Source organism: Sminthopsis crassicaudata, chromosome 2 (assembly GCF_048593235.1).
Source record: "Sminthopsis crassicaudata isolate SCR6 chromosome 2, ASM4859323v1, whole genome shotgun sequence".
NCBI lineage: Eukaryota > Metazoa > Chordata > Mammalia > Dasyuromorphia > Dasyuridae > Sminthopsis > Sminthopsis crassicaudata.
Genome location: NC_133618.1, coordinates 269,126,911 through 269,149,326, shown reverse-complemented (window position 1 = coordinate 269,149,326; position 22,416 = coordinate 269,126,911). Strand labels below are relative to the sequence as shown.

At 35.6% G+C, this 22,416-nt stretch overlaps 1 protein-coding gene across 14 annotated transcripts in view; it reads left to right on the top strand.

The window, feature by feature from the left end:
* The window catches only part of FSIP1 (fibrous sheath interacting protein 1), a 252,791-nt gene extending 230,602 nt beyond the window's left edge, over positions 1 to 22,189 (top strand). For 11 of the 14 annotated variants that reach the window (XM_074289244.1, XM_074289242.1, XM_074289234.1 and 8 more), the window contains 2 exons: positions 6,100 to 6,598; positions 18,739 to 18,855. In XM_074289244.1, the coding sequence (XP_074145345.1) occupies positions 6,100 to 6,598; positions 18,739 to 18,794 (555 nt within the window). In that variant the 3' untranslated portion in view covers positions 18,795 to 18,855. Of the gene's footprint in view, positions 1 to 6,099; positions 6,615 to 18,738 lie in introns of all 14 variants that reach the window. The other 3 variants (XM_074289250.1, XM_074289239.1, XM_074289248.1) reach the window with 2 other exon arrangements.
* The last annotated feature ends 227 nt before the right edge of the window (positions 22,190 to 22,416 follow it).

Below are 22,416 nucleotides of genomic sequence, written 5' to 3'. Positions count from 1 at the left end.
AACAGGGTGGGTCTTCAGGGATTCAAATCCTGGCCAAAAATGATATAATATTTTATCAAGAAAAATTATTATATTTTTTGTTTCATGATAGTGAGTTTCCAATTAAATGAGCCAAAGATGCAGGCTTGGGTGCCTTGTCAACAAGTCATAAATCAGATAACTTGGACCCCTTAGGGCTTAGGATATGCTGGTTTTATGACATGGGAGGATTTGGGGTGTCCAAATTCTATTTTTCCTCTGAAACTTTAGTGGGAGCCAAGTGAATTCTTTTGTTTTCAGATCAAGATCAAGACAACACATTTTCTCTTTAAGCTTCTTAGGATGTTCTGACAACTTCAGATTGTGCCTACTCTAATTCTAAAACCTCTAGCTATGCAACAATTATTTATTATACATCTTTTGTGTAATATGATAGGCACAAGAAGAACAAAAGTAAAAATAAGCCTTACCTTCAAGTTTACATTCTTATTCTAAAAAAATTAATAATAGCTTTTTATTTTCAAAATACATGCAAAAAACATTCACCCTTGCAAAACCGTGTGTTCCAAATTTGTTTCCCTCCTTTGTCCCATGTCCTCCCCTAGACAGCAAGTAATTCAATATATGTTAAAAGTGTATAATTCTTCTACATTTCTTTATCATGCTGCACAAGAAAAATCAGATCAAAAAGGAAAAAAAAAATGAGAAAAAAACAAACAAACAACAAACAACAAAATAAGGTGGAAAAATTAATGTTGTGATCCACATTCAATCCCCATAGTCCTCTTTCTGGATTCAGATGACTCTTTCCATCACAAGTCTATTGGAATTTGCCTGAGTCACTTCATTGTTGAAAAGGGCCACTTTCATTAGAATTGATCATCACATAATTTTGTTGTTGCTAATGTTCTTTTGGTTCCACTCATTTAACTTAGCATCAGTTCATGTAAGTCTCCGCAGGCTTCTCTTAAATCATCTTGCTGATCATTTCTTATAGAACAATAATATACCATAACTTATTCAGCCATTTTACAACTGATGGGCATCCACTCAGTTTCTAGTTCCTTGCCACTACGAAAAGGGCTGCTACAAACATTTTTTGCATATATGTGTCCTTTTCCCTTTTTTATGATCTCTTTGGGATACAGACCCAGTAGAAACACTGCTGGATCAAACTAGTTCCAAATTGTTCTCCAGAATGGTTGGATCAGTTCACAACTCCACCAAGAATGTATTAGTGTCCCAGTTTTCCCACATCCTCTGCAACATGCATCATTATGTTTTCCTGACATCTTAGCTAATCTAAGAGGTATATAGTGGTACCTCAGAATTGAATTAATTTGCCTGATCAATAGTGATTTAGAGCATTTTTTTTCATATGACTAGAAATGGTTTTAATTTCTCCACCTGAAAATTTTCCATTCATATCCTTTGACCATTTATCAGTTGGAGAATGGCTTGTGTACTTATAAATTCAAGTCAACTCTGTATATATTTTATAAATAAGGCCTTTATCAGATCCCTTGGATGTTTTCTGAGTTTTCTGCTTCCCTTCTAAACTTGTCTGCATTGGTTTTGTTTGTACAAAACATTTTTAATTCATATAATCAAAATTATCCATTTTATATTTCATACTGTATTCTAATTCTTCTTTGGCCATAAATCCTAGTATTTCTATGTTACCAACATAGTCCAGCAGCAAGAAATATAAAGAAAAATTTCATTTAAAATAATGATAGATAATATAAAATATTTGGGAGTCTACCTACCAAGATAAAGTCAGGAAGTACATGAACATAATTACAAAACACTTTCTACACAAATAAAGTTATATCAAAACAATTGGAAGAATATCAAGTGCTCATGGGTAGGCTGAGCTAATAATAAAAATGACAATTCTACCTAAATTAATCTACTTATTCAGTGCCATACCAATCAAACTGTCAAGAAACTACTTTATAGAGCTGGAGAAAATAATAACAAAGTTCATCTGGAAGAACAAAAGGTCAAGAATTTCAATGTAGTGCAAACTCTTAAGACATGCAAAAAATTCTTGTCTACTAATACTACTACTATTAATAACATCACAATTTTAGAGTTTAAAGGACTCTTAAAAATCTTTCAGTCTTTCTAATTAAAGAAGGATATAAGAAAAGTTAAATGATTTATCCAGTCACTGAAATTAATGGAGCTAAGGTTACCATTGAAGACTCCTGACTCATAGCTAATGGTCTTTTCTTTATGTTGTGCTACTTTTGACTTGAGGGGGTGGAAGTAGGGGAGGAAAGGTTATCAGACCTTTCTCTCATGTTCTCTTTAAGTACCAAGGGAAGAGAAATAAATTTGCATAAACTCCATGATGTGAATATCTTTTAAAATAGACCAGGGGCTGTATAAGAAGTGTTTCTGGCTATTAGGGATCAAATACATGAGTTGCTGATGAGTTAGACTATAAGATCCAAATCAAAAAGCATCAATTCTATTTTTTTATTATTCCTTCCATTATATTTCATTAATTCATTTAGCAAGATATGCAAGGCACTGTCTCAACACTGTAAAAGAATTTTTATTGACTATGGACTTCTGTTTAACTCTGTGATGTTCAAGGCTCCTTTGCATCCTGATATTAAAGAGTGTAATTTGACCATAATCCTACTTAGAAACCACAAGTACCTTGGAATAAGCAGAGTTTACCTGTGTTCAATAAATAATAGTCTGTAATAAATTGGGGTAGATGGAACCAGGCCAGCAGATACTGGTGATTATTATTCAGAAATATGACTGAAATTTTAAAAATTTGAAGCAGCAGGTGATAATCAGAGCATTTGGGTCAATGCTTGATGTTAAGTAAGTTAGATGTCAAGGTCAAGATAATATGATACATCAGTAGAAAAGACAACCAATTTTGGACAGAGGGAGGTAGAACTTGATGCAAGTTGATAAATGGTATAAGTAAGAAAACAAGCAGAAACTTGATCAAGAAAAAATAGACAGAGGCATCGAGGTGGTGCAATGGATAAAGCACAAGCCCTGAAGTCAGGAAAACTTGAGTTCAAATCTAGTGTCAGACACTTAATACTTCCTAGCTGTGTGACCCTGGGCAAGTCACTTAACCCCAGTTGCTTCAGGAAAAAAAAAAAAAAAAAAAAAAAATATATATATATATATATATATATATATATATATATATATATATATATATATATATATATAGGAGTAAACTTTTAAGGAGAGTGTACTACCTGGATCATATCTTCCTTATGAAAAAAAAAAAATCATCCTCTTAACAGGTGGTCCAGGGCTCTATGCTAGGGTTGAATAGGTCAACATTTTAGGTGGAGGTGACAGGATGATTCTGGCTAAGCTAGTAAGGGAAATGGCTGCATTGAAAAGGGTGCTGAAAGAAAAAAAGGCATGATATATGGTACATAAAGCAGTGAAAGACTTTGCTTTGCCAGAGATTTAAATCAAACTAAGAAGCAATGATTTGGTCTCAAGTTAGAATGATATATGTATGTTGAAATGGTGTAAGTATAAAAAAGCATAACCCCAGTGAAAAGACTTGTAATCTAAGAAGGAAAATGAGAATCGAGATCACCTTGACTAGGCTGTTTTATTTTCTAAATCTGGATCAAGCTAGCTGAATAACATGAAACTGGCAATGATTTATCTCTATTATAGTAGAGATTCATTTTGTAGTTTTCCTCATACTGCATGCAAGTTTTGTTGTATATTTGAACTGACTGTTTGACTGTAGTGGACAAGATTAGAAAAACTGAGCAAGACAGAGATTAGAGAACAATTCAATAATTTATTTAAAATGGAAAGATTTACTGGGACCAAATGGATCCATGGTTGGTCCCAGGGCTGAATGAGACTGTCATCTCAAAGAATCCAGCCCCAATGTCAGATACACAAGATTCTTTATAGGGTAACAAGAACAATGACATAATGGAGGAGGTACCTGGATGGGGCTGACCTAATAGGGGGAGGATGACATAATGGGAGGTACTGGAGAGGCTCCTGATATTCTAATGACATCTAAAATGGATAAAGACCTTTATTCCATCAAACTTTAAGAGGGAATAAGTATAGCCTAAGGTCTAAGATATAAAAACTTTATCCTAACATTAAAAGGGAATGTTTATAACCTAAGGCCGAGTAACCGAATAGGACAATTAGGGAAACAGGGTTAGGACATTAAAAGAGAACTCTGATACAACAGGTATCTATTGCCAGAAAAAGTAACAGAGTGTCAAAGTCTAGGACTGTAGGAAAGAAGAAAGGAAGAGAAGGAAAGAGGAAGGGAAGGAAGAAGGAATTGGAGAAAGGGAGAGAGGGAGAAAGGCAATGTAAGAGAGGGAGGAGGAAGGAATTTCTTCCATATTCCGGGCATGTACTAAGCACAAACATTATCACATTTGATCTTCACAACAACCTCTTTGACTCTCACGTCCAGTCTTTTCAGTAAGATCAGAGGTGAAGCAAGGATGCCCATTATTACCACTATTATGTACTCAAAATGTTAGCTAGAGCAATAAAAAAAAAAAAAAAGAAAAGAAAAAAAGAAATTGAAGGAGTTAGGATAGGAAATGGGGAAACAAAACTGTCACTCTTTAGAGATAATGTTACAGTATACTTGGAGAATCCTAAAGAATCAACTAAAAATTAGTTAAAATAATTAACAACTTTAGCAGAATTGCAGGATATAAAATAAATCCACACAAATCACAAGAATTTCTTTATTTCTGCATATTCTCTATATTAACAAAGTCTAGCAGTAAAGATAGAGAAATTCCTTTGAAATAACTACAGACAGTGTAATAATTTCTGTTTTACAATTGAGGAAACTGAAAAAGATACATTGCCCAGGATCATATAAAAAGTAAGTGTCTGAGGTTGAATTTGAACTCCAGTCTTCTTGATTTCAGTTCCAACACTCTAACCACTGCACCACCTCAGAGAGATACTTGATATTAATGAAAATATAAGTTCAGATTCACCATATGACAAGACAGAATTGAGGATGCATTTAGTCTGTTTAGGTGAGTTGTCCTTTCTTAAACCTAAGATTATATTATTCCTCGATAGAGGACTAGCCATGAAGTAAGGAAGACTTCTGACTCATCCTTGCCTCTGACCAAGGGCAAGCCAATTAACCTCCCAGAGTTCCAAGCAATGCTCTTGAATTGCAGAGAAATTACTCATCTTCATGATAAAGGGAGTTTTCAAACTGGCCTCGAAATTCTTTCTCTTTCCCTCTCTCTGACTTTGGGGGTAACACTAAAATCTCCCCTGAGAGACCAGCTCCAGGGAATCAAGATAAAGTGGTGGTTTCATTCTATTATCTAGGTGGGACTAGTTGAGTCCAGGACCACTCCTTATTTAGCCTGAGCTGGAGATTTCTGTCTAACCCTATGGAGTTGGAAATTAGCCCAGAGACACTCATTCAATTCCAGCCCCCACCAAGAGCTGCCCCAGCTTCTAGCCAAGGTTTCAGTTATAACAGGGGATAGCTGAGCTCAATCCTGGGCAGTAGAGGTTCTCAAAGCAGGAATCCTACCAGGCCAAGGGACCTCCCTTGACATAGCAAGGGACTCTTAGCCCACTGAAAGACATTCTCTTTCAGTATTACTCCTTTATTTATCTCTCCTGTTTCCTTAACAAGACCTTATTCACTTCTCTATTGGGATTTCTTTGCTAGGATAGGATTTTTCTGCTAAAAACTTTATAGCCCTCTGTCGGGACCTTGCCACCAAGGAATTCAGTCTTTCTAGCAAAGGCTGACTTCCCAATGTCAATAATAAATTTCTTTTGCCAGTTTAACTTTTCGGGTTCATAAATTCATTTATGAAGGATCTGCACCAGCAGAAAGGGGTTCCCACAACTCCCTTCCCTGTGCCAAACCTCATCATTTGGCTCTCTGACTGGGAATCGAGGGGACTGAACTTCATCAAAACTAAGAATTTCTAATAGCTATAAAATCAGGATCTAGATCCTAAAGGATGGGTAGTTTTTATTTCTCTTATATCTTTCTTTGCAACAACATTGACCTTTAAAAGGTATTCAACAAATAGTTTCTGTTTAGTAACTGATTATATTCTTTATTTATTTCCTCAGGTGAGAACACCACGAATTCTCTCTGAAGAGCAGCTGAAGACTCTTCTAGAGGAATGCATATTGGAACAAAGATCAGAAAAGGAAAGCAGAGATGCTGATGGAGTACAGCCAGAATCCATCCAGCCTTCCAAATCCTTTATCGCTCAATTGTTAAGTGTGTTACCAGCCCTCAGTAGTCCTGAGGTTGAGAATGAAGATTTCCTTGAAAATGCAGAATGTGAAACACCTGGCTATTATCTTACCAAAGCATTGGGGAATCAACATCATATTGCAGAATTTTTGGTCACTGAGACAAAGGAAATAGAGAGCCTGTGGCCTCCAGGGAATGTAGCTTCTGGTGACATAGAGCATTACTTTATGTCAAAAACCCTTGGCATTGGAAGGCTGAAGAGGCCTTCTTTCTTGGATGATCCTTTATACTGTATGGACGATGGCCCATCATCTGAGGATGAGAATCTGAAACTGATTGATTTGTCCACTGAAAGTCCACCAAATCCTGGTGAGTCTTAGAGAAGGTAAGTCCAAATAAGTCATGGTTCCAATTAATGGATTTACCCCAAGGGTTTGCTAATTCAAAAGTAGAATGAGGAGCCACTTTTACAAATTCCTACTGAGATTCATCCTTCCAAATTTTTGTTCTAATCCAAAGAAAAAATGAGGAGTCATTTTTGCAAATAACTAAACCTTATTAAAGTTCTTCAGTATTTCAATGATTTCCCCTCTATATCTCCTGATATAGGGAACATCCTCTTTCTTATGTGGGTTGGAACTTCTTTGAGCTCTTTTCTAATTCATACATTCTTTAATTCAACCCATTTATTCCTTCTCACCCTTTGAGAATGTTGTGCAGATTCTCCTGTGTACCCTGAACAGAGAATCTAACCAATGTTCTTTCTGAATTCATCCCTTTAGGTCTTTTTACATTCTATCAGTACCAGTGCAATACTTATATCAGTCCTGTTAACTCTCACTCTCTAAATCTTCTTTTCCAGTAAAACATTTAGTCAATCAACCATCAAATATTTATTATACCTCCACCACATGGTCGGGATTGAGGATACAAAGAAAAAAGCAAAAATTGTCCCTGTCCTCAAGGAATTCAAATCTATAAAGGAAAAAGAAAATTAGATACAAGGTTTATCCATACAATAATATATCTTCTTAATGATAGCCCTTATAGCATTTCTTGAAAATAGGTAATCATTAGAAACATGTTACACATATTTAACATGTATTGGATTACCTGCCATCTAGGGGTATGGGGTAAGGAGGGGAAAATTTAGAATACCACAAGGTTTTGCAAGGGTCAGTGTTGAAAAATTACCCATGCATATGTTTTGTAAATAAAAAACTTTAATAAAAAACATGTGATAGCTTCTTTATATCCATCAGGAATCTTTCCATTGCCCTTTAGGTAACCCAAAACTTTGATTCCATAGTTATATAAAATTCTTGTTCCGACATTACACATAGTATGAGTTTAGCAGTCGAGAGCTGTATCAGTTTTAATCATAATTAATGATGAGGTCTAACCAAATGATGAGGGATACCTAAATAAAATTAGGATTAATTGGTCTAGTGGCAGGTTTGGAATACATGGAGTCAAATGGAACTCCCCTGCAACCCCTTTGGATTCGGCGCAAAGATACAGAGTTAAATGAGGTCTAGTGGCGGCTCAAGAGTCCCCTGTAAATGAATTTACAGGCCCGAAAACCTAGATTAATAAAAAAAGGTTTATTGTAGGGTTTGGAAGTAAGGTTAAAGTCTGGTTAGTAAAAGGTATTAGATAGAGGAAGAAATGCACCATAAGTGGTAGACAGAGAGTCTGTGATGCAAAGCATGGTGCTTGCATGTTTTGACCTTCTGCCAAGAGATGATTCCAGCTTGGCTCTTTTATTTGTTTGAAGGGGCCTATGGATGGAGTTCCAGGTTGATTCCTCGAGGGCCAGAACCCTGAGCAGATCATTAGAATGGGGGCTGGGTCCAGACATCCCAAGTTAGCTCAGATACAGATCTCTTCCCTTGGAACACAAAAAGTTGATTTTTGACCAGGTCTTGTAAATCAAAGGCCAGTCTCAAAGGGGGTTGGGGATCAGAAAAGGAATCTTAAAGGGGCTACCATCCCCATCAATTAATTAAGTCAGCCTAAAAAAAGTCAATTTCACAAGAGGGATTTTGAAGCCAGCTGACAATTTAGAAAATTATATTTTCTCAGGACTTCAGTTATCTACTTTTATTGATGAAAATTTTGTCAAACTACAAATTTAACGTGACCAGATCATACTTATAAAATGACATCTCCTGGTTGCATTTTCATAGGTTAACTACTCAAACAATATTCTCTTTTAATTATTCAATCATCCACCATATAATATTAGAAAATGTGTAATGATCTAATGTCCTCTTTATTATATAGATATAGGCAGAAATAGTATAGATACTTTTGATGTGAGTGAAGGATAAATCATGTGTTTGATTTAAAAGCTTCTATAGAATGATCACTGGAGGGGTGCAAGCTATCACTTTTAGCTATTATTAGAGATTCTATGGATCCTCCATCTCCAGTTCTGAGTTCTTCAATTCTGACCTCTAGTTCCACACTTCCACTTGCTTATAAGACATTTCCACTTGGATATCAAGATTTGTACCTCATACCTAGCATAACTTAAACCAAACTCCTTAGCCCTTCCTCTCACCATGAACTAGTTCTTCTTTCTCTATTTCTGTGACCAAAATTTGAAACCCTGTAATCTTTTACTTAAAAAAAGAGGGGATCTTGGGGGCAGCTAGGTGGTGCAATGGATAGTGCACCCCTGATGTCAGGAGGACCTGAGTTCAAATGTTCAAATCTGGTCTCAGAACTTAATACTTCCTAGCTGTGTGACCCCTGGGCAAGTCACTTAATCCCAATTGTCTCAGAAAAAAAAAATTATCTAGTCTGTTCCTAGAAACTGGTAATAATCACATGTTTTGGACTAGACCTATAATTTCCTTGGAACTTCTAATAAAGGCACTTCTACCAGTGCAAATGGGCACCTTCTCTGTAATATATACTAGTGTTAGAGGGTTGCCTGGGGCATTAAGTGCTTAAGTACTTTGTCCTGCATCACATAGTCAGGACCTGTCAGAAGCATCAATAAGCTAAAGCTTTCTTGCTGTCTGTCCACTACAAGGCAACGTTGCCATTACCTTTTATTAAAGTTATTGGTATACTTATCTCATCTACTAGATTAAAGTTCCTTGAGTAGAATGTTCTCTGGTCGGTTTTCTTGGAGTCTCTGGAAGCAGCCTTCTTTTCAGTTGGAGTAATCACCACAAGAACAACCAGGTGTTAAAGTCCAAATCCTTTATTATCTTCTTCCTGGGGCTGGGCAGTTTTCTGGAGAACCTTTCAGACCCCGCTTGGTCTCAGTGGGGGAAGTGCAGGAGGCCAGGCCAGCCACCAGGAGCCTGACTGAAGGTGAAATGAATTTCTGTCTCCTTGGCTCAGAGAGCTTCTAGTGCACTTATCTTCTCTAGCTCTCTCTCTCAGACTCTGAGAGCTTAAACTCCTGCCTCCAGTTGCTTCTGAGAGCTTCTTCTCTGTGGCTCTCAGTCCCTGCTTATATGCCCCACATTGAGTATAAACCAATCATTATATCTCTAGGAAACTGATTTGTTAAATCAATCATACTGAACCATGCTAAACTAGATAACCATTGTCTCTATCAATTCCACTTGTATCTTGTAAGCATTCTTATTTGAAGTTAAGATTTCTGGCCCATAACACTTGAGGACCTTCTATTTAGCTTTGTGTTTTGCCCCACTGCTCATATTTATGTGACCAAGAGACTGCCTTGTGCAAATCATTGCTCAATTATATTTGTTGTGTGAGTGAATAATTTTGTTGTTCAATCATGAGCATTCATATCTGTGTCTGTGTTCAATTGTTCATGATCCTGTTTGCAATTTTCTTTGCAGATAGACTAAAGGGGTTTTTTATTTCCTTCTTTTGTTCATTTCACAGATGAGGAAACTGAAGCAAACAGGATCAAATTTCATGCCCATGGTCACACAGACACTAAGGGCCTGAGGCTGGATTTGAACTCAGGAAGACAAATCTTCCTAGATTCCTAGTACTCTATCCACTGTATCGCTTAGCTGCCCATGAGCAAGTAATAGTTAGCATTTATTTATACAACATTTTGAGATTTGCAAAATTGTAAATATCACATCATTTGATCTTCACAACAGTCCTGGGAGGTGGCTGTTACTATTGTCCCCATTTTACACATGAGGAAACCGAGGCAAACAAATGTTTAAATGACTTGCCCAGTGCCATACAACTTAGTGTTGGAGAACAGATTTGAACTCAGTTCTTCCTAATTTCAGGCTCAGGATTCTATCCAGCATACTATTTAGGTAACTCTTGAATAAATTCAAGTAGATGCCCAGTTTTATAATTATGTATCAAAATAAATCTTTCATTTATTCTCCATGATGTGGATGGAAATAGAAGGGCTGGTATCAATGAAGAATTATATGAAATGCTACACTGACATTTTGCATAAAAAATATGGATTTTTTCTATTTTTCATATAGTGTTTAAGTATGAAGTCTTTTTTCAGCTGCAAAGAGAGCATATAGTTTGCATTTCAACTAAACTAGTTTCCTCCCTCCCTCCCTCCCTCTTCTTCCTCCCCCCTTCTTCCTCCTCCTTCTCCTTTTCCTTCTCCTTCTTCTCCTTCTTCTCTCCGCTCTCTCCCCCGTTGTAGAAACAGAGAATGCCTGAATTCTCCCACATTGGATAAATTAATTAAGCTTACCAGTTTGGACACATAGACTTGTCATAATGGTCATGGCAGTAGTAGCTGTTTAGACGTGCTTTATTTAAATTTAGTTACATATAGGATGCCTAATCAAAGAATGGGTTCTTGAATGTCCCTGAAATGACAGTTTTGACAAGTCTTACTAATTGGAATAATTTCACAGATGAATCACAGGATTAATTTTGAACTAAAAGTGCCACCTCCTCATTTGACAGGTGAAGAAACTAGGAACCTGAGGTCCAGAAGAGAGTATATAGTTGGCCTACATTCACATAGGTAATAAAGAACAAGGCAGGAATTTGAATCCAAATCACCTGGATCCAAATCCAGCTTTCATTCCACAGTACCATGCTGCTTTGTTGATGGATTGCATGTCTGTTATTCCAGGATCAGCTATGAATTTCAGAGAAATTTATCTCTAAAAGCATAGCTATTGGTTGATTTTTGAGGGATATTGAGAAAATTAACAAAGTCATTTAAGATGGGGGTTCTTAACCTGGGGCCTAGATTTCATAAATGTTATGAAACCTATGAACCTGGATGGAGAACAATGCATCTTTAACATAACTTGTTTCCTTTATAATCCAACAGATTTTTATTTTATGCATTAAAAAGTCTGAGAAGGAATCTACAGACTTCACCAGATTGCCAAAGGGTGCTGAGGGGTGGAATGGGGTCAATGACATTTTAAAAAATTAAGAATCCTTGATCTGAGACATGGTAGGATTGCAATCTTCATTGGAGGAGAGAATGCTTGCTTTGATGAAGCCATGAATTTTGGAAGTTTTGAAGTAAATATATATATGAATTATACTGATCTGTGTCTATTAAGCTGAAGTTGACAGGCTGAGCCAGAATGTTTTCTGACAGTTTGATGATAAAAAGAGCTATTTAGTTTTTCTTAGTAGAGCATTCCTTTCAAAAGGTACTTCAGACCTCCTAATGCCATAAATATTCCTAATACATAGTGATTATAATCATTCCTGGTATGTGTGGCGAATGATATAGTATAGATGTGGCTTATGTACAGACCGTATTTACTTTTCAGGCTTATTCCATCATAAGAAGTGAATGAATAGTGCCTCTGTTACATCAGTGCTAATTCACAGCAAAGTAACTGAAATTGGTATTTTTCCTTTAAAAACAAAGCAAAGTAATCACAAATATTAGTAATGCCTCATGTCCTTTATTATTATTATAGTACAGTTTATTTGTTCATCACCTTTATTGAAAGTAATCAATTGTGAATCAGAGGTTTAATACAAAAATGTGTTCTACATAAAAATGTCTTACCAGTTTTTTTGAGAGATCAAAGGTGTTTTAAGACTGTAATCCTAATTCAGGCATGGATGGTAATCGCTGTTACTGGTAAGGCTAAAACTAACAAATTGTTTCAGCTTTATGCTAAGTCTGATTTCAATATTGTAAGTTCCTGGGATGGTATGAGGTGAAGGAGTTGAGGGAGGGGGTAGGAAGAGGGATACTAGGCTGAGGAGGGATGAACCAGCTATTAATTCTGTGTTAATAAGAGACAATGAGATCTGACCCATGAGTTGTTGTGCTAGAGTTCTCTTTTATTATCCTGACTCAATTTCTTTAATTGTTCTGCCTCAGTTTATAATTGTTTTGCTCAATCCTGCAAAACCACCCCTCCTTCTTAATCAGAATATTTAATAAGGATAAAAGCTCTTATATTTTAGAATATCAGAATGCCTCTCCCCATCACCAGGGTGCCTCCCCCCATATATATATATATATGCTGGATTCTTGGAGTCTATAGTCTCATTCAGCCCCACAACTAAACCATGGATCCATTTGGTCCATGTTATCCTCATTTTATAGATGAAAAAAATTGAGGCTTGAGGCTTTTCCATATTAGAGGCAGTATCCTAAGGTTTACTTAGAAATAGGGAAGACCTGGTTCAAAGTCTGTCTTATACATGTATTGGCTATTTGACCCTAGACAAGTCACTTAACCTGGAAATGCTCTAAGCAAAGGTGTCAAATACATGTCCTCAGACAGATTAAAATTGAATTGGGAAATATTTAACAAAATAAAACATATAGGGGGATATAAATAATATCTGTTTTTCAAAGTGATTAATAGGGATCCTTATCCTTAGGTAGTGTTTAATGGCTTGAGTTTTTGTTTTGAGTTTGACACCACTGCTTTAGTCAATTCTTTTTAAGACTTTAAGTTACAAAGAAAGTGTATTCATAGAGGAAGTTTCTTCACTTGGGAGTTGCCTATACCTGTGAATCACAGATTTAGTCACAATCCTTACTTCCTCAGTTCCATGTGAACTCAAAAAGACAATACATAAATCATAAATACAAACAGACCCCTTGGCAGTGTTTATTTACTTCGGTGACCTCTGTACTCACCTTGATACTCCCTGGTCCAGATTCACAGAACTTTACACTCTGGGATGACTTACTACTCAATGAACTCTTCTTGGACTGAATTATAGGGACTTTGTAAAAAGGGATAGAGATTTTTCATAAATAAGGCTTTATTATGTGTGAATCCTTTCTGTTTCCTCTGAGATAGTTTACTCCCTCCCTTTATTTGAATCTGAGCTTTTCAACAGTGCTTAGTGTTTTGGGTTTTGTTTTGTTTTTTCTTGTCCTTATCCCAGTATTCCATTCATGGCCTGTTTTAAGTGCAGCTGTTGTGTCATTGATTTTGATGTTTCTTCTGATGATGCAGTTTAAACTCACTGATGCACATCTGTCCTGAAAGACTATATTTTTCCACAAATTCCTCATAGCAAAATTTCCAAATGCATTGGAGTGAAGGCCTTCCTCACCTCCTGGCATGCTGGTTATTCCATTGGAGGTCCAAGGTTATCCACTGGTGGTCCTTCACTCTTGCAGTATACCCAATTCATCTTATCTCCCAATTATACATTTCCCTGATGAAATCTCTTATTTTTTTTTTTCCTAGGAAGAATAGGATAGACTATTGATAGACTGCTAATGTTTCTTATTGTTTCCATAGATTCCCATGAGTCTTAAGTATCATATTCAGTTTCTCTTGAAATAAACATAACCATATTGAATGTAGAATTCCTGTGTAGGATTTAGGGACCCTGCCACACATGAGCTGTTTATCTTCAATTTGCATGAAGGAGAGAAAAAAGAAAGAAAGGAGGGAAGGAAGGAGAAAGGGAAGGAAAAGAAAGGAGAGAAAAAAGAAAGGAGGGAAGGAAGGAGAAAGGGAAGGAAAAGAAAGGAGAGAAAGAAGGAAGGATTTATGCATAAGGAGGGAGGAAAGACAGAAAAGAAGAAAGGGGAAAAAGAAAAATGGAAGGCATGAAAAAAGTTAATGAAGTAAGAGAAATGCCATCAGAATTACCATCTTCATATCTTTTTCCCCACCTTTCCCCAGCTGCTACTTTCATAGTAGTTATGAGTGAAAGAGTGGAAAGAAAATAAACCTCAAAAATCCCACTGAGTGAATGGATTTTTCACAAATAGAAAAAGAATTTAAGAATGTAAAGGATAGTGATTTCATTGCCCTTTAGTGTTAGTAAGTTGTTATATTCCATCAAATGAGTCTTTATATATTTATAAGATACAGGTTTCTTTGGAAGTCATTAACTTGTAAGTAGAATTTGAAAAGTGTTCCCTTATATGTTAATTTAACAACTTAGTTGAAAGAAAGTGTGATAATTGTTGTTCAGTCTTCTTACTCTAGGAGGACCAATGACATCATGCCATTAGGATCAAGATGTAGTGTATTTGGCTAACACTGCTCTATTCAATAGGAGCTTAGAAAGCTGTAGCACAGATTAGGCACAAATAGTCTATTTGAAATTTAGGATTGGAGATGTCTCAAAATTTGCATATCTTACCTTTCTTTTGTGCTACTACAGTTCTGCTTTGCTCATAGAGTACATCTCCCATGACTCACAATTGATACTAAAATTCTTCAGACAAACCTTGAGAAGATCCTTATACCACTTTTCCTGACTTAATGAGAAAACCCATAAGTATACAAGCTCTTACTGTATGTGAGTTCTCTGTATTAGTAGTCTTAGGCAAATGTATGTATGGCATTCCATCTACGTGGCCATCCCATTGGAGTTGCTCTCTTTGTAATGGAGTCTGAGTGTTTGGCAGTTTAGCTCCAGAAAGGACCTATGTGTCCAGTACTTTATCCTATCAGGCGATTTTTCAGAGTCTTCCTGAAATGATTTAAGTGGAAGCATGGTACTGATAAACTGTTTAGGTTTCAGAGGTATACAACAATGAGGTCAGCACACTGGTTCTGTAGATCCTCAATTCAGTAGAAAGCCTAGTATCTCTTCTCTCCCACATTTTCTTCTGGAGCCTCCCAAATGCTGAGCTAACTCTGGCAATGTGTGCATCAACTTCATCTATCTAGACATCAGTGCCTTGCTGTGGTCATTTGAAAGAATTAATTCTCTAGACTCGAAGAAATTTTATGTAAATATTTTTGATTAATTTAGTCATTTTTCTCTGAGAAGGCTCTGAGATTGGAATTGCTTGCTAAAACCTTTAAATGTGAAAATTGTTTTCTACACTATATGCAGGGACCTGCAGTGAATACATATTGGTATACATCATTACCCCCTCCACCTGGAAAGTTTCAAAGGGAGCTTCTATTGTTTTGAGAAACAAGCAGTACAGTTATTAGTTGTGTGGACTAATTGCCTTTCAGTGAGTGGGAGTGGGAGGATAAGAACAATGAGGCTATTATCCTTGAAATTTTCTACAGAGAAAAACTTTGGCTTGCTAAGTGGTTGCTTTTGATAGATTTCTTTCTGCTTCTCTTAAATACCTTATACTTTGAGGATACTTGGGTATCATTTAGGTAAATTGCCTTCCCAAGGGCATCAATGGGGTCTCTCATGCCTTTAATTACTTGAAATCCCATTTCCTTTCAGACAATCTAAACCAGTTTCCCTGAGAGAACTCAGGAAAAGATAAGCCCTACTATGTTTTTATATCTTTTTATACACTTTAAATTCCCATTGGTTTTAAGACATTTAAAACTAGTCAATATGTATAAGATAAATTATAAATTATAAGGTTTCTTTCTATCAGATGCTATTATAAAACACATCACAAACCTGAAAGGATTACATAAACATCAGCTATTATATTATAGTCTTTAAATTCTCTCTTAATATTTTGATTTCTCAGGAAGACTTTTTTATAGAGATTGGTTTGGCTGGCTTACCATCAATTTTTTGCATGATACTTTCTCTAATAATGATAATCAGCATATATGTAACATTTTAATTAACTTTGAACTTCACAACAACCCTATTACATTATCAAGGCAAATATTGCTGTCCTCATTTTGCAGATGTATAAACTTAGAATCAGAGAAGGATAAGTGTGACCTATGCAAAGTCACACCCTGAGTGACAGAGCTGGCATTCAAGTTCATACCCTAGTAGTGGTATGAATAAATAGTCATCTTTTTGAGCCTGCAAGTGTATTTTAGAAGTATCCATCAATTTGTGGGTAGCTAGGAGGGTGCAGTGAATAGAGTGCTTGGCCTGGAATCAGAAAAACTCATCTTTCTGAGTTTAAATTTGGCCTCAGACTCTTAGTAGCTGTGGGACCCTGAAGAGGCCACTTAACCCTGTCTGCCTCAGTTTCCTCACCTGTAAAATAAATTGGAGAAGGAAATAGCAAGCCACTCCAATCTCTCTTCCAAGAAAATCCCAAATAGGGTCACAATGAATCTAGCACAACTGAAAACAACAACAATCCTTCAATTTTTACATCACTAATAATTTTTAATTATAATTTATGAATTAGGTACTTTGACATTGTGAAAGTTTTATGATTTTATCATCATTATATTTCTTCCATTAGTATAGATTATAATTCCTCCCTTATGCCTTCTTAGCGTGGGCAGTCCTAGTCAGTATTTCCCTATAACCGAAATCTTCTATAGCAAATCTACTCAGTGCTCTGTGGCTCTTCCTTTTATTCTGATGGCTTCCAAGGTTTGCTTATATACTTCTCTTGTGGTCTCATTCTTGCTACACAAATGACCCTTTCCTTTTCCGGACATGCTGGGACCTCAATAATGTTTTTATCAGCCCTTTCTTTTTTCAGCTTTAATCATTTCCCTTTGTCCAAGAGAAAATCCCATTAAAGACAATCATCCACCCCCCTTGTTTTTTTTTTTTTTTGTTTTGTTTTTTTTTTCTTTGTTTGTTTTATTATGGCTTCTTCTAGAGCTCCTCCTGGTTTCTACCTGTCCCTCTGTATTAACTCCAAAAAACCATGTATTTGACATCTAAGATGTTTTTCTATGAGCTTCCTTTATCCAATTCTATAGTCTAATTCTGTGCTATTCACTAGACTTGGAAAACTATTCTCACTCCATTTTGTTAAGCAACCATTCATACTGAACTCCTTCAGGTCACAAATCAAAGAACTAATCATCCCTCCCTGGCCTCCACTTTCCTTATGTGTTCTTTTCTCCCTTTTAGATTGTTAGAGCACAGATTATCTTGCTTTTTAAAATGTGTCCCTAGTGTTTAGCACAGTACTTGGCCCATACATAGTAAGTTCTTAATGTATGCTTTTTCATTCATGCATTTCATTCATTCTGACGATCTCTGACGATCAATTTGTTCCCCTTTTAAGTGAAATGGATTATAGGGAGAGAGAGAGAAAAGAGAAAATTCCCCTCTTCCCCCCAAAGAAAAATTCCTTTATAGGATTTAGGTTTTTTCTTTGCTTCTGATTTTTGATTTGGACTGTCCTCAACGTTCCAAAATGTGACTATTTTAAACTCTCCAGGAACATGATAAATGTATGTATTCTGCCAAACATATTGCTCCTTTTTGACACAATCAGAGCAGCTTTCATATTTTGTAAAAGAATTGTTAGAAAACTCCTTAATGCAACCTGTACAAAAGAAATTAAAAGGGGAATTTCTTCTAATCAATTTCCTTGTAATGTAATTTGTAGTCCCTACTCCATTTTCTAGAAACAACATAGAATTAAAAAAATAAAAATCAAATGACTACTTCTGCTCTTTCTTTTTAGGAGAAGAATTTAGTTCCTCAGGTTCCAAGTTTCAAAATCTCCTAAGTTCTTTCTATCACCCATACCATTGGGAATCTACATGATTATTCCATTCCAGATCACCACTCCCAAGCTTAAGTCATCAAGTCCTCTGGAGCCACCAAACAGCAAATATTTGTCAACCATTATTTAAAAAGGAGGCTCCTGAAGGGCCAAGTGGCTTTCTTTGGCTTACTCTGGTTAGCTGCATAACACTTAGTACATTGTAGTCCTCAGTAAATATTAAAGGAGAATGTTATTGGATTATTGAGCTAATTTTGTGAATTCACAAATCTAGAAAATCACTGAATTTTAGGGTTTGAAATGACCATTTTTTTTCCAGCTCATATCTGAGAAAGAATCCTTACTACAACATATCTGAGAAATGGTCTTTGAGTTTTTGCTCAAAGACTTCTAGTGAGGGGAATCCATCTCCTTTCAAGGCAGCCTGTCCCACTTTTACAAGGCTCTAATTGTTAGAAATTATTTCCATCTACTTCCTTATGTTCAAAGGTGGTGGAAAAGCACAAGGCTAAAAGTCTAGACCTTAGCATCCATCTCCCATGAACTAACTATGTAGTTAGTTCTTTCCCCTCTTTAGGCCAAAATTTTTCCATTTGTCAAAAAAAGAGAAACCAGACTAGATGATATCTAAGATCTTTTCTCACTCTAAAATTCTGTGGTTCCCTTCCCTTCCTTCCTCCCCCCCTCTGCTGCTCATGCACATGTTCTCATGACCCAATAATTCTGTTCTTGCCTTCTTGCACAGATGAATTAACAACAGAAGACAAGACAGAAGAAGAAGAGGAAGACAGAGACTCCTAAGGAAAACAAGCTGCTAGGATGTACTTTAGACTCTAGACTAGTAAATCTAGTTGAAAGGCAAGCTTTTTTCCATATGATTGACTTACTAGATCATTGAATTCAGTGAAGGCTTCCCTCAGTGCTGAATGTATTGATGCCATTTCATCTTCATTTGTAAAATTAATTAATTCACTTTTTACATAATTTAAGTATGTGAACTCTCTTACAGATGCTTTTTTCTAATTGCTTATTGTACATATGCCCCTGGGTTGAATGCAAGGATAGACCTGATTTTTCATCATCTTTTCTTTTTCTGGAATGTTGTATAGCCACTGTTTTTTTAATTTTAATTTTAAGGGTATCTTTACCTCATTGTAGTTATTGTCAATTTTTGCTGGTTTTTATTAGATTTCTGCTTTTTCACTACACTGTAGAAAATAATCCCTTACACTAGCATCTTTATAGTTTAAAGCCACAAAGAGAAAATGTATAATTTTTTTTAAAACAAGTTTTCAGAGGTGCCTTTCTTTCTACCACAGAGCAGTCTGTCAGATTATCATGTCCTGACTCTTCACCCATCATCTATAGCAAATAGAAGTTTGGTTGTTGTTACCTTCATTCGCAGTCTTTCAGACAGTTATAGTATTTATAATTCTGTGATGGTAGTTAGAGAAAAAGGCATACTACAGGAACAAGTCAGTAATTTAGACTCACAACAAAATATCTTAAGTCAAATCAATATAGGCTGAATTGGCTTTGAAAATAGGAGCACATCTCATTTTTGATTCAGGAAATGAACAATCCTTTTCCCATTCTGAGTAATATCCATGAAACAGTATTGTTTCATCTTGGCAAATTATCACAGACTGATCTTGGATAACATTAGTGATTGCAGTTATGTCAATTTTACTTGGCTCAATTTTAATGAATTCCATAGCTGTTTTTTAAAGAAATTGTTGACAAGCAAATTTCACATTCAGGCCCTTCTTCTGTAATATGCTGTTCACTGGTTTAAAATGAAAACAATTCATGTTAATGTAAAGACTCTACCATGTCAATGTAATTATACTGATGCCAAGAGGTCTTTTATACCAGTGCCAGCGTATGTCACTGTTAATGAATTCAGAGCCTCCTAACAAATTCAGTGTGATATATTATATATGATACACTATTTTGTGTTATCTTAACAGATGACAGAATTTTCATAGGGTACATTTTTTCCCCATGATTGTCTGATCCAAAGTGCCTTTCCTTGGTCACCACTTTCCCATATAAACTGGTTTTCCTTCTGTTAGAATGTAAGTTCCTGGAGGACAGGGGTTATCTTTTCTTTTGAGTTTGTGTCTCCAGCATTGGATACAATGTTTGGAACGTAGTAATTACTTACTAAATGCTTTTTCATTCATTCATTCAGTTATCTGCCATCCATCTATCCATTAATTCACATAGACATCAGCACAATTAGGATGAGTAAGGGTTAATGGGAAGACTTGAGGAGACCTACATTGGACTGTTTTGTTTGTGTCCTGATTATTCATTAGCTTCTTTGAGGATTTTAGCTTCATTAATATTTTCCTTCCCTTGCTGTCTCCTAAATCTGAGTTTCTTTCTGTCATACTTTCCTGATTAAGAGCTGTCTCCATTAATTATCTAATACAACTAAAGGTTTTAGAAAATAGAAATATTTCTAGACTAGAGAAATATTTCCAGGAATATCTATGTATACTTAAAACACATCTGGTTTTATAAATGAGATTTTGCAGAGAGATAATTTCTCATGTTCTCAAGAAGGGCAAACAGAAATGGTTTTTAAATTTGTCATCCATTAAAAACAAAAAGCAATGTAACAGCAGATAGAAAATGGATCTCAGAACCATGAAGAGTTAAGTGTATGGCTTGTCTCTGACACAGATTGGCTGTGTGACCCTGGGTTTAGTCTTCTAGACTTAAATTATCTAGGATGTATCTACCAGAATTGGAAGATGGAGAATCCTTATCTGAGAATTCCTTACACTAAAGATATTACATTCCAATGCCATCAAAAGTATTAAGACCATTCCCCTTATCATTGAGCCAGAGAAGGTTATTTTGAATTACAATTGGATGTGAACTATATTAGAGAAATAAATAAAATGTCATGCAGTCTCAGGGAGATAAAGAAAGATGCTTTTGTTCCTCAGTTAAGATTCTTTTTGAGGCCAAGTGTTTGCCCTAAAATAAGGTACCTGGGCAATGATCTGGAAAGAATAATCATTCTTGGTGATGAAATTAAGAGTAGTAAGGTGAACTTTTCTATTTATGGTGCTTTTTATAGGGTCATAAAGAAAAAAATGTTGATACCAATTCATTATAAAAGCCTATGGGACTTGAAATGTATTACTCTCTAATAATGTAATTCTGTTTAGAACTATACATAATGAACTCTTGCCATATGAAAAAACTAAAAGCTCAATGATGATGTTTCCATTTTTAACATCTATTTTCATGAAATCTACTGATCTCAAAAGCAAAATTTAAAAGCATTCTAGACAGAGATATAGGGAACGACTAAAGAAAGTAATCATTCCCTAGGTTCTATGTTCTGTTTTTGTTTTCTGGAAATTACATCTTATTGATTTAGCCTGCTCTGCTAGGGTAGCCACTGGTACCTACTCCAATTCCCACTGTCTTTAGACTGAATGGTGTATTAGTTCTCAAAAGATTATTTGCTGGAATAAAATCTCACCGAGATTCTTGGACAGCATACCACAACCATTGCTTTTGATATTCTGCTTCAGTTCTGCATTTTTGAGGTAAAATTGAATTGTTGCAATCAATATTCTGTGTGATTAAATGTGATCTGCTACAATATATGTACTTGAGTATTACTCTTGTTACTCCTTAGCAGTTATCAAGTGTTTTTGTTTTGTTTTTGTTTTTTGCTTTTTCTAGCTCTAAATGTGCTGCACTTTTTATCTTCATCTAGTCCTGACTATGGGTTTTTGTTCCTGTTTTCTAAAGCAGAAATTGTTAGTGCAAACTCAGGTGCTTGTATATATCATTCATATGTATGTATAAATATGTGTGTATGTCTGTGTGAAATGGACCCTTTACACTGTATAATAAAGACCATCTTCTCCTTAAAATGTTTTAAAATAATTGAATAATTAAATGTTAGTGCAAATATAAATGTATTTTTTTCCCCTGTACAAGAACCAGAGTCCCTTGAAATCTAACCAGACTCAGGTTGAGAACCCTGTTCTAAAACATTGTCTACATGCTTTGAGAATCTTTACCCAGCATTCACCCTATGTATTCATTCACCCAAGGCTTTCTTTAATTGATTTGGGTAATTTTGTAACTTGACTGTACTCCTTTCTTTCTTTCTTTGTTATTCTTTGAGATTAAAACTAAATAAATTGTATTCTTTGTATATTGATATTTTAGGTGTTTTTTTAGAAAATATTTGGACTACTTGCCATCTGGAGGAGGGGATGGGGGAAAGGGAAGAAAGTTGGGGAACATAAGGTTTTGCAAAGATTAATGTTGAAGAAATTTTTTTAAATTAAATTTTAAAATATTGAAATATTCCTAATATTGCAGGCTGAATAAATATCTACTAGAATTAGATGACTCAGGTTCCATAGAAGTCTTTTGGAAAGTA